We start from the raw sequence: 11,876 nt of genomic DNA, 5'->3' as shown, positions 1-11,876 counted from the left end.
ACCAGTGCCCAACTGACAAAAGAATTTCATGATGCTATTGATTTAAAATAAATAAAATTCACATAGGTCACAGAAATTAGTGAAAAGTAAAATAATCATTCATGAAATTAACTCAACATTAGACCATGGACTATATATTTCTGAAGTATTCTGCGTCACCTGTAAAGACAAGCAGTCAAAAACAAGAGCATCAGCTCTGAATTTCAAGCTTGATCAACTTTAGAGGTGGGGAAATATAGCTTTGAAAAATTATGAACTACCTCTCATTTCAAAGCAGAACAATGACAAGCAATTTTGTCCAAAGTATTCCACAAGCCAAATATGACAGTTAAGAATATACTGCCTAGGGGATTGCCATTAAATCATCCAAGATTGAGGAAAACTGAGGTTGCATTGGCACTATGGATATTTCTTCATATATCGTCTGCGTACCATCCTTTCTTCCCTAGCTTTCTTTTGAGCTTCCCTCTCCTTAAATCTGGCCTCCCTGGCAGCAGCATCAGCCTCAGCTTTCTCCATTATAGTACTGAAACCAGGAATTGTATTCTCCAAATACTCGCAAACTTGGAAACTAAGAGTGTAGAAAACTCCAAGGATTCTCTGAAGGCACAGTAAATGAACAAAGCTCAGGCACTGCCATTACTCAAAGGGCTTAAAACAAATATAAAAAGGACAGTTCAGGAAGAACCATTCAAAAAATTTGCATCATTCAGATTACTAGAGGACTTATCCAGTTATAATTCCCAATGAAGAATATGATGCAATATATGCCACGGATGCTACACAGCGATCCACCTTTACTGATTCCTCAAGCACATAAACTTGAACAATTCTCCAAATAATTTAATGCCTACCTAAACTTTCAAGCTCCAGAAATAAAGAAAAGAAAAACCTCAGATAAAAACCTGGAAGTAGGAACAAAAAGTACCTTGACATCCTCATTCCAGTCCCTGATGTATGGCGGACCTGTAGTATATGACCCAAGAGGTTCACGGTACCACTTTCCACCATACGTTATCTGATCCATTGCTTGCTCAACACTTAGAACCTCCCATGGCCTTAGCCCAGGGATAATGTCAGCCAATTGGAGCCTGACTCACAAAAACAACCAAAAAGGTTATTAATTGATACGGGCAGCACAATGTGATGCAATGATATTTCACATAACAAGCATGAAATGCTTAAGAGGCCACGACAGAATCTTGTCCCTGACCAATTTGACCAACAAAAATAGATGCCAGTGCTATACCTGAGATCTTTTGGAATGTATTTGTTAGGCATATGGTCAGCTTCCAATACATTTGTAAGCTCTGTACCACTTGCCCAAAGAAATAGGGCATGACTAGGAATTCGAACTCCTGGCCATACACCATCATTTGCTTGCAAAACAGCTAAGTCACGTCTTTTGCTCTCTATGGCTTCTTGTTGCAACTGCTTATAGGTTTTCTTCTCGCGTCCCTTGAGAGGAACCCAAGGAGGAGTTCCTTTCTGCAGCTTGTGTAGAAAAGCGGTTGCTGCTGCAGCAAGTCTAACTGCAGTAATCAATCCATAATCCAAGAGTTAAATAAGTTGACATATTTCTTAAATGAAAGACAATCAAAGAATAAAAAAACATATAACTGATGTAGTCAACAGATTCTGGGTTTGAGTTAAATAAGTTGACATCTTTCTTAAATGAAAGACAATCAAAGAGTAAAAAAACATATAACTGATGTAGTCAACAGATTCTGGGTTTCGATTGCTGGCTTTAGACATGATAAAATGTTGATGACATGCAAATGCATTTGCCTTGTTCATGCAACATTATGTTTAATTTGAGTAAATTATGCTAGACAAGCATTTTTTTTATCCAAAACCTCAACATCCAATTCTGGACAAAAGGAAGACGGCCTAGATTCCCTGTATTTAGAGCTAGGCCCTTATTTTCTGTATTTTCTTGTACAAGGATAACATTACTGTAACAAGAATCCCTTGATATTATGAAACATCAGATGGCATCATGGAGAAAATTAAACATAAACATTCATCCAGAGAATTTTCAACTAAAGTTTTTTCTTCAAATTCATTCCCAATACATCTTTTCTTTTTGTTGTTGTCTTCTAGTACCATTTGCACTTCCAGAGACATCCTAGAGAAGATGAGGGATTAAGTCATCCAGTCTTTAGACTTCATAACATTCACAATTCACATCCAACATATGATTTAGCCCTTGCCAGCATCAGTTGCTAGATAACTCATGCGGTCCTGAAGTAGTAAGTTACAACTTCAGAAAATTAAAAGAAATGGACATCCAAAATCACATTCTTCAAATTACTCATGTATAAAAGTAGACCATCATATACACAAAAAATGAAACTGCACGGACCTTCCCAAGTGGCAATTGCGCGCTCCATGCCATAAATCATGTGTATTGGTGCCCATTCATCCAAGTCCTCACCCCATATGAAAGTGTCCTTATCAATTATCCCAGCACCCCATGCAGTTTTAAGTTGTATTAGCTCCATTGGTCCTCGTGTCCGGCCCAAACGATCCTTATAGTAAAATCCACCACTTCTCATGATAACTATGATAATGAACTATAACAACATCAATAAACAAGCAAGATAGCAATAAGACATATAAACTGGCCACATCAGATATAGTGCTCATTAACCCTTTGTTTGGATGTCTAGTTGTAAAGTGGAAGTGGAGAGAAATTAAAGAGGAGAAAAGAAAAATTATTACTTAGCCCCTGTGGTATATGAGAACTCACTAGTTAGACTTTCGATTTTGAAAATTGTATTAAAATGTCCATAACGTTTTAAAAAAAGTCTACTATTTAGTCCCTTTGTTAATTTTGCTACTACTAAGTCCTTCCATTAATTTTCCTACTAAATATTTTACTATTTAATCCCTATGATTTTGAAAAGCTTATTATTTGATCTCTCCAATTTTTAAAAAATTGACTAATTAGTCCTCCCTATCAAGGGCATTTTAGAATTTTTTACTATACTTAACAACTAAAACTACCAAAGGGACTAACTAATAGACTTTTTAAAATATGAGGGACATTTTAATGCATTTTTCAAAATTGAGGAACTAACTACTGAATTTTTCTGTACCATAGGAATTAAGTAGTAATTTTCCCGAAGAGAAACAGTGAGAAAAGAAAATAAAAGGGATGTGATTTACTTTGTTTTGTTTGGTTAGATTATTAGAATAAGGGGAAATACAGCTTCTTTAATGTAAAAAATGACTATTATGCCCTTGCAATTTAATAAATAGAGGGCATTTAAGTAGTTTAATACAACTAATTCTCATTTCTCTCCATTTCCCACTTTGGACAAAATATAAGGAGTTGAGAAATATGATTTCTCCTCTTTTATCTCCATTTCTCTCCTTTTCTCCTCTTTAGTTGATGTCCAAACAAGAGAATATAGGGAAATCAAATTTCTTTTCCCTTCTCTCCATTTCCCTCAATCCAAACATAGCATTAGACTAAAATGACAAAACAAACACAGAAGTAGCGGATTACAGACCAAAATGAAATACTCAACTACGACTACACACTTAAGACTTCTGCATTTAGTTGTCACTTTTCTTTGTGATTGATATCCACCAATTTTTTCTACAGGCAGACAATTCAGTCCAAATACAACCTATTCATAGATGTCCTCACAACTTCAGTACAAGTCAAACCAAAATTTGAACAGCATTAAGAGTAAATTCTCAAAGAAATTGCTTATCTCAGCATACCAGAAGTTGATTAAAAGTTTCATAGAGCAAACTCACAATCATAGTATCGCTTCTCCAGCCGTTTGTAGCCAATAGCTTGAGCAACATCAATGGGTCGGCTAGACGGGTAGGGTCTCCGTCTAAACCCCCATAGCCCAAAAAAGAACTGCTTTGCAAAATCCCAAAACTTATCGTCACTCTCTTGCTTCGTCATTATCGCCTTTCTCGGCATGGGCCGTCCGTCAGGCCCAATGACGTTCGGCACCGCTTGCCACATCTTCCTGTCCTCCCACCGGTAAGGAAGCGGATTGGCATTCACCTCCAATTCATTCATCTTATCCGCAATTTCCTCAGCTCGGGCCAAAAACTGCACTACTGGGTTGGAACGGATTTCCTCCCAGAATCTCTCGTTCTCTTTGATTTCTTCTTCAGTTGGGTTTTCCTTTTTCTCTAAATATGGATGATCATTTAGGATCTTCTCAACTTCTGGTGCGTGACGGTAATCGGGTTGGTTCTCGCTCTCCCAGAAGTACTGATCCAGCATTTGCTGCCAGTAGCCCGGTTCTTTGGACTCCGGTTCCGGCATCTTCGGTTTTTTGAATGGGTTCGAGAAGCTGATAGAAGCGAAGTTAGTGGTGCGAGAGGTTTTGTTGGACAGTGAGTGGATGAGTGGGACAAGGTTGATAGGAGGAAGTGGATTCGGAGGCTTGTTGAACCAGTTGTCGAAGAAATTGAAATTGAAATTGATAGACGCCATTAGTACAAGATTCGAAGACTAGGGTACAGGGTTTTGGTCCTTGACTAAGAACAGAACCTCAACCTAGAAATGGAGAACTGGGAAGACGAAGAAGAGAAGAGGGTGAAGAAGTCATGGGCAAATGGGCCGCAGTGAGTTTGAACTCGTGAAGTCTAATTTTTTAGGCCTTTGAGCTTCAACTGCTTCGGCTCTATAAGTATACTAGGCCAGGCTTAGATGGATTTTTTTTTTTTTTTAACTTTTCTTTTTTAATTAGTTCTGAAAATTCAAAGTAAAATTTTTTTTGTCAATTTTAAAATATAAACATATTTTATTAGAAGTAATTTATACTTACTTTTTTTAAAATTAATAAAGTTATTATATTCACAAAAATAACTTAAATTTTGGGTATTTTTATATTATATCTAGTGATATTTATTTTTTTAAGTAATCATTCTAAGAAAATGTATTAAATTGATTAAGAAAAGTAATTTACCGTTTAATTCTTGAAATTTATAACAGCACACAATTTAATTTCTGATTTTTAATAATAAATAATTTAGTCTTTAAATTTTATTTTATTAATAAAATAATATTTGTCAATCAATGATAAAAATTAAAGAGATTAAATTATTATAAATATTAAAGTTAAAGGGAATAAATTGATATAAAAAATAAAATTTAAATAATTAAATTATTATAATTTAATAATAATAATTATGTCTGACAGAGAAATTATAAATCATAAAAATGCTCGAGTAATATTCATCAAGCTCACATAAACTTCCATTAAAATCTGGCTCGTGCCAAAATTGGAAGCATTGGCTGGTAGGGAGATTCAAATGGCAGATCAAACAAACACTTGCTTATGAATGGAAGAAGAACTGCCAGGTTTCTTATATAATGCTGAAATTTTGCTAAAAATCTGTTGTAGTTTCTCTATTGGGTTCCCATGCATGGTTAATCAGGAATGGAGTGCTTAAGAAAGTCTTAATCAGGATCATCTTTGTCTTGAAATATTACTATGAAGATGGAGCTTTACAGCTGTTCTTTCTTACATGGATTAGACATTGAACTTCTTCTGTTGCAGATGATGTAAATAGACTGATAGGCATCTTAATCATGGTTCAGAATTAACATGACAGATCAACACTTAACCAGATTAAGGTTTATGTAGATCAGATTTGAGGGTGTTCTTTATTAGTAAATTCCATTCTAGGTAAAACAAGGTTTCCTATTTCAGCTTAATTGTGATCTGGATGATGTTTCGAGCAAATTTTCACTTCAAAATACAAGAGGTAGCAGCAAAGATGCAAGGCAGTTAGCCTTCATTGCATGGACATTGCTTCATGAGATTGATCTGCCAGTGCTATCACCATTGGCAAGGCAATTCAAATGACTGTAAATACCTGCTGAATTACATTTAGAGAAAGAAATGATGATCATGGTGGGTCTCGTGTAGGTCCCATCATAATAAATGTAACATGTACAACGTTGTATGTTATAATTTTTTGAGCTAGAGAAGCGCAAATTTGACATAAGCTATGGTCGCAGGTATTATAAATAAAGCCTCTAGCAAGGAGTCTCGATGCAGTTACGTGTACCAATTGAGCTTACTGCTAGAAATGGCTTTTGAAGTTCTATATTGCTTCTTTATCCTCATCTCCATTTCCATGTTCATCTTTCCAACTCAATCGACTTCCAGCAACGATATTGCTAAGTTTCCACCTCATGTGAGCTATATTGAAAAGGTTAACGTCTCCATCTACTATGAAACTCTCTGTCCAGGCTCAGCCTACATTGCAAATGATCTGCTCAATGCTCTCTTCAAAGAGCATCTTCACTACATAGTCAACCTGAGGATGGTTCCATGGGGAAACGCTCGCGTTGTGGGACCTCACGAACTCTTCCTCTGCCAGGTTCCTCATCTTCATCACATTCTTCATCTGGGTTTTCATCATCTTTGCATTACATATGTTAACAATCACAGACTACATTTTGCAGCATGGCCCAGATGAATGCTACCTCAATACTATTCATGCCTGTGCTCTTAAGGCATACACAGACCAGGTAAAAACTGCCTTTTCCAACTCCTCAATATCTAATACAATGTGCACTTAACATATTGCTAGAGATTCTAATTTGAGATGATGTATGCAGCTTGAATATCTCTCTTTCATTTGGTGCACGGAAAACGGAGCCTTAGATCAGAAGCCTGCTGCAAATACAGAAGCTGTGTGGAAATATTGCTGTGGTTTATTAGGGTTGGATCCCAAGCCTATTGAGGCTTGCTATGATAGTGGAGAAGGAAGAAAGGTTAATTGGCTTTGTACTTCCAATTGCAGTTTGCTTTTGGTTATAACACAAGTGTTAGAGCTTAGAACTACAACTACTTCTGACCTTGAATGTCTATGCAGCTGGAGCTTGGATACTCTGATGAGACCAATGGTTTGGTTCCAGCAAAAGAATATGTGCCATGGGTTGTGGTGAATCAAGAACATATAGAAGTAAGTTCCAGAATATATATATATATATATATATATACATATTGCTTCTCTTTTCTTCTCCCTTCTCTCTAAATCAGAAGCATTAATTTTTCTAATTCAGGAAGCCAACTTGGTAGCCAGTATCTGCAAGGCCTACAAAGGCATTGCTAAGCCGGTAGTTTGTGCAAATATTCCACCTAAGAAAAATCCAGCTCCCCCTGTATGCTACCCACATGATATAAATGGGGCACTGGAAGCGCCACTTGCCTCAGAGAAAATCAGCCCAACATCAGAAGCACCGCCTCGCTCAGGGAAAATAAGCCCAGCAACAAAAGCACCGCCTGACTCGAGGAAAATCAGCCCAACAACAGAAGCACTCCCTGGCTCTGGGAAAATCAGCCCAGCAACAAAAGCAACACCTGGCTCAAGAAAAACTAGCCCAACAACAGAAGCACCGCCAGGCTCGGGGAAAATAGGCCCAGCAACAGAAGCACCGCCTGGCTCAGGGAAAACAAGCCCAGTAACAAAAACACCGCCTGACTCGAGGAAAATCAGCCCAGCAACACAAGCACCACCTGGCTCAGGAAAAATCAGCCCAACAACAAAAGCACCGCCTGGCTCAAGAAAAATTAGCCCAGCAACGGAAGCACAGCCTGGCTCAGAGAAAATCAGCCCAGCAACAAAAGCACCGCCTGGCTAAGGAAAAGCTTCATGGTTGCACCTAGAAAAACACAAACCTTGAGCTTGTATATGTTATTGCAGCTGCCTTGCCCCAGTGACTACTAATAAGCAATTGATAAGCTGAGTATCACTATTTAGATTATTATAGTATGTAGGTCATGGAGATTGGAAACTGTCATATTATATATACGAAGACGAGTAATTGGGGTTTAATATCATACATTTGACTATGCATTGTTGTTATTACCAAGAGGAGAATTTAACATCTAAGTAATATTAACAAAGTATTTCATCGACCCTTATTTTTTAAAGGAGGCAACCAAGCCCTCAAAAACCAAAGACGGAACCTTATAGAAATATTTCTTATAATCCAAACATCTTAACTAATACTATCAAAATTAATCAGATTGTGACTTTGTCAGAGGCATTTCAATAATTTTAAGCATTTCAATAATTCCAAAACCTATACACCATAACCCACCTCATCAGCAGCACTTCTCCATGTGAATAATTTAAATGTATTACAAAAGATGGATACAAAGGAAGGATTCACAGAATCACCGAAAGATAGTGTATGCCCGTTGCATGCAACAATGTCCAACGTCAGCAGCTATCGCATATTTATCATCTTCCAAATGCTCTGGCATGTATCAAAGGCAGCCACGTTTGCTGGGTCAAATTCAAATTTCTCAACCATCTTGTTCTCTCTATCCACTATATCTGAGAGTGATATTAAGGACAACCCATATACCATACCAGAACAAACTAAAAGGATACTCCGGAAAAACAAGAAGGTTAACATTTACAAGGAAACATAAAGAAGGTTGCAAAACAAGGATACGGCCTGAGATTTTGGAGTGATCATCCAAGTCCGGAATAATATTAGTGACAGAAGCATACATCGAAAGCTTCCTCCTGCAAGATGAAATAAAATTCTTCATTTTCTAATCTATGGGAACTGAACTATATCTAGTCTACTGATATCAACCATTAAATGCTAAAGATTCTCAGAAACAAAACTGTAAATGTGATAAGGCTCAGAATTTGTGTTTGAACATAAAAACTGAGAATCTTTATCTTCTATCAGAATATGAGTTGACCTATAGATTAATTAGGCTTGGTCATTTTTAACTGATTTAAATTAGACTAGTTCCACATAATAAGATTATGCATTATTACTATTTGCAGATTCAGGTACAGAATCCTAGAATAATGCAAGGTCATAAAAGATGAAGACTAGATAACTCTTAAATGATGGCATTGAGGTTTCTGTATATCCTTACTGTGCCCTCAGCTCCTCCTGCTCAAGTTTCTTTAAAGCTTTCTTTTGATCTTCACGAGAAATCCTTTGACATTCAAGATCACTGATCTCATTGTTGATGACTGTGTTACATAATTACAGAAAGAACCAATCAGCATCATTGCATAATACGAAGAATCTCAACAACTAAATAATTAAAAATCAACTTTATACTTATCTGAGCTCCTCCATCAGCAAATGTTCTTTTTCCTGCTCTGCTTCCAATTCCTTCTGAAGAATGTCTAATTCAGCATCAGCAGGAACTTCAAGTTTTGCCTTCTCTGTTTTCTGCTTACACTCGTTTATCTTTTTCTGATGAGCTGCTATATGAGCATGCCGTGTCAAATGCATGACAAAGAACTAACTGGATTTCTATGCATAAAGGCAATAAAATCATTTAAAATTGTCCATTATGACATAGATCATTAATAACCAATAAACCTAATGTTTCTAATATCACCGTAGGAAAAGGGTAGTTCCTTCTCATTATACTTCTGACTTGATCATGACATTTGAAACAATGTTTCATATGTTTGTTTATTACAAACAGTCAAGCTTTCTTTACCTTCTATAGTAATGGCAAGAATTCTATATGAGCAAAGACGCACCGAAAAACCAGAAACTCATTAGTCATGAAGAAAAGAAATCTTCCTCAAGCAACTGACTTCACTTTCAACTACTACAAAATTTTCCCGAAGAGACTTACTCAACTTACCAACCAAAGTTACAAAATAAAAGCGTAAATGACCAACATAAAATGAACAAATAAACAAATGAATGATTCCAGCACGACAAGGGATCGCAGAATAGCATATCTACTGCAATATGGGCACAAAATAAATTGTTTACGTCCTAGCCCTCTACCAGAAAATCGCAAACAAAACCCACAAAATAATGAGAAATGAATCTTCGCAATGTACATTAAAAAGGTGGGTTTCGATAAAAACAAGTAATTGTTAAGTAAATTTGGCACAACTGTGTAGAATTAAACCAGTAGCCAAAAAATACAGCCATGAAAACTATACAATAAAAGAAAAAGTACAGAGAGACAACGGAAAACGACCTTCGAGAAGAGTCTGAGCCTCGTTGAATTCGGCATCGCAAGAGGAACGAAGAGCCTTAGACTTGTCAAGGCACTGCGTTAAAATGTTGATGTCCCTTTTCTCCTTCAACACCGCCACAAGGTCGTCGCTATAAGTTATCAGCTTCTCCACATCGATCTTTCCAGAGGAATCCGCCATTTGCCAATCCGACAATAACCCAATGTCGTCTGCTATGATTCTCTAGGGTTCTAAAGTTTTTATATCACATCAAAACAACTAGGGAAATTAATCACGAAAGGCTAGAATGGTTTGCAAGTGAATAATGAAACTGAATAGCAGAAATAATAAGCGCTGCTTTTAGGACTCCGATCTGGTGAGCATAACAGAGAATTTTCAGCAGCCAAAATGAAAGTGCAGTGAGAGGGAAATTGGAAAAAAATACAAAAAGGGGGCTCCTGCCGATCAATTTGAATCATAGAAGGCCAAATGACCAAATTGTCCTTGAACTTTGTTTAGCCCATTTAAGCTAAATAATTATTTATTTGACAAAATAAAAAAAAATCGATATATTATGAAACTCATGTATAAACATCTAGGGCGTATTTAATTTTAACACTTTTTAAGAATTTAAAATTTGTTAATTAAATTACTTCCAAAGACTTTAGACCGGCTAGAAGGCAATACAGCAAGAGAAGAACATCTTAATTAAATTGATTGTTGCAGGGCCATGAAAGGATATGAGCTTGAAAGTTGAAACCATTAAATTAAGAGGTGACAATGACTGGCTCTGTAATAGTTGATGCATTAAAAAGCTCACGAGAAATGGTAAGCTTGCCAAGTAGGCGTCTATTATATTAATAGCTTAGTGATTAGCAAGGACGCAACCTTGAGGAATTAAACCAATGACGAATATCAAGTTGTCAAACATCTTCAAGAATGACGGAGAATGGACGTAGAGTTTGCGTGCTTTTTAGAGTTTCAACCCGAACCAAAAATTATTATAGCAAATAAAATTTATTTTACCGTTTTATTTTAATTTTTATTTTTTATTGAGAATTAAAAGCAAAACAAATGAACCCATATCATGTATAATTGAATTCATAATCGAATTCATAATCAATTATATATATTTTTATTTATGTTTTTTTTATCAATGATATTTTAAATATATTTGATGTGTTATGTGATTAAGTAATATGTAAGAAAAATATATGAGGTGATCGGTATCTAAACTCAACAACTCATGTTTAAGTGGGTTAGGGAAATAAGAATTATAATTAGCTTAAATAAGTAATAGAATGTATATTTTCAACTCGTATTCTGAATAATTTTTATATTGCGTTATAAGAAGTAAATATTTTAATATAAAAAATAAATATTAATAGATGTGCTACTCCCTTAATTTTAAGAAGAATTCCTTTTCTTTCTAAATAAGATTTTTTTTTATATATAAATCTCTATTGTAATACATACAATAAATATTACTCTTCTACATGATATCAGTGTCTCTATACAAAATATTTGAATTTTTTTTTCTTTTCTGGTGTAGTTATAGACTTAGGACTGCATTTATGCTGTTCTTTTAGGTTACCTATATAGGGTAACATTTATCTCTCACTGTCCATCCAGGAAGGATGTCGAAGAGCCGGCGATGCTATCCTGAAGAGCCGACAATTGGCCAACCGGTAAGTGGCCGTCATGCGCTGCAACAAGTTTTAATGGCGTCCCACTCGCCGGCGCGTGGAGGCGCGTCGCATATCTATTTTTACTCTGGTCACCATCGTCAGAGTCACCTCGAAGTGCTCTCTTCAGTTCTATTGTCAGTTTGCCGTTTGGGTGTTTTATGGAGATGTTTTTGGTTCGGATTGCATTCTGGTACTGTTCACACATTTTGGTACTGTTTACATCTTTTTTTT

At 36.1% G+C, this 11,876-nt stretch overlaps 2 protein-coding genes across 4 annotated transcripts; both read right to left on the bottom strand.

Moving 5' to 3' along the window:
• Positions 1-76: 76 nt before the first annotated feature.
• Positions 77-4,620, bottom strand: LOC110622778 (protein TIC 56, chloroplastic). Of its 2 annotated transcripts, XR_002489172.2 has the most exons (6): positions 3,772-4,620; positions 2,366-2,563; positions 1,250-1,532; positions 929-1,091; positions 261-600; positions 77-159 (listed from the first exon to the last, which is right to left on the bottom strand). XR_002489172.2 is itself a non-coding variant. In XM_021767408.2 (5 exons), the coding sequence occupies exons 1-5, from the start codon at positions 4,469-4,471 to the stop codon at positions 400-402; spliced, it is 1,545 nt and encodes a 514-aa protein (XP_021623100.1). In that variant the 5' UTR covers positions 4,472-4,620; the 3' UTR covers positions 77-399. The 2 variants fall into 2 exon arrangements, 1 of the variants encoding a protein (XP_021623100.1); XM_021767408.2 differs by having other exon boundaries at positions 77-600.
• A 3,360-nt stretch (positions 4,621-7,980) lies between these two features.
• LOC110622262 (kinetochore protein SPC24 homolog) lies at positions 7,981-10,411 on the bottom strand. Of its 2 annotated transcripts, none has more exons than XM_021766722.2 (5): positions 9,981-10,411; positions 9,096-9,237; positions 8,901-9,002; positions 8,459-8,532; positions 7,981-8,331 (listed from the first exon to the last, which is right to left on the bottom strand). In XM_021766722.2, the coding sequence occupies exons 1-5, from the start codon at positions 10,156-10,158 to the stop codon at positions 8,228-8,230; spliced, it is 600 nt and encodes a 199-aa protein (XP_021622414.1). In that variant the 5' UTR covers positions 10,159-10,411; the 3' UTR covers positions 7,981-8,227. The 2 variants fall into 2 exon arrangements, with proteins under 2 accessions (XP_021622414.1, XP_021622413.1); XM_021766721.2 differs by having other exon boundaries at positions 7,981-8,337; positions 9,981-10,410.
• Positions 10,412-11,876: the final 1,465 nt, after the last annotated feature.

The sequence above is a fragment of the Manihot esculenta genome, chromosome 9 (genome assembly GCF_001659605.2).
Source record: "Manihot esculenta cultivar AM560-2 chromosome 9, M.esculenta_v8, whole genome shotgun sequence".
Lineage (NCBI taxonomy): Eukaryota > Viridiplantae > Streptophyta > Magnoliopsida > Malpighiales > Euphorbiaceae > Manihot > Manihot esculenta.
The sequence above is the reverse complement of the archived record's forward strand: the minus strand, read 5'-3'. Positions and strand labels throughout refer to the sequence as shown.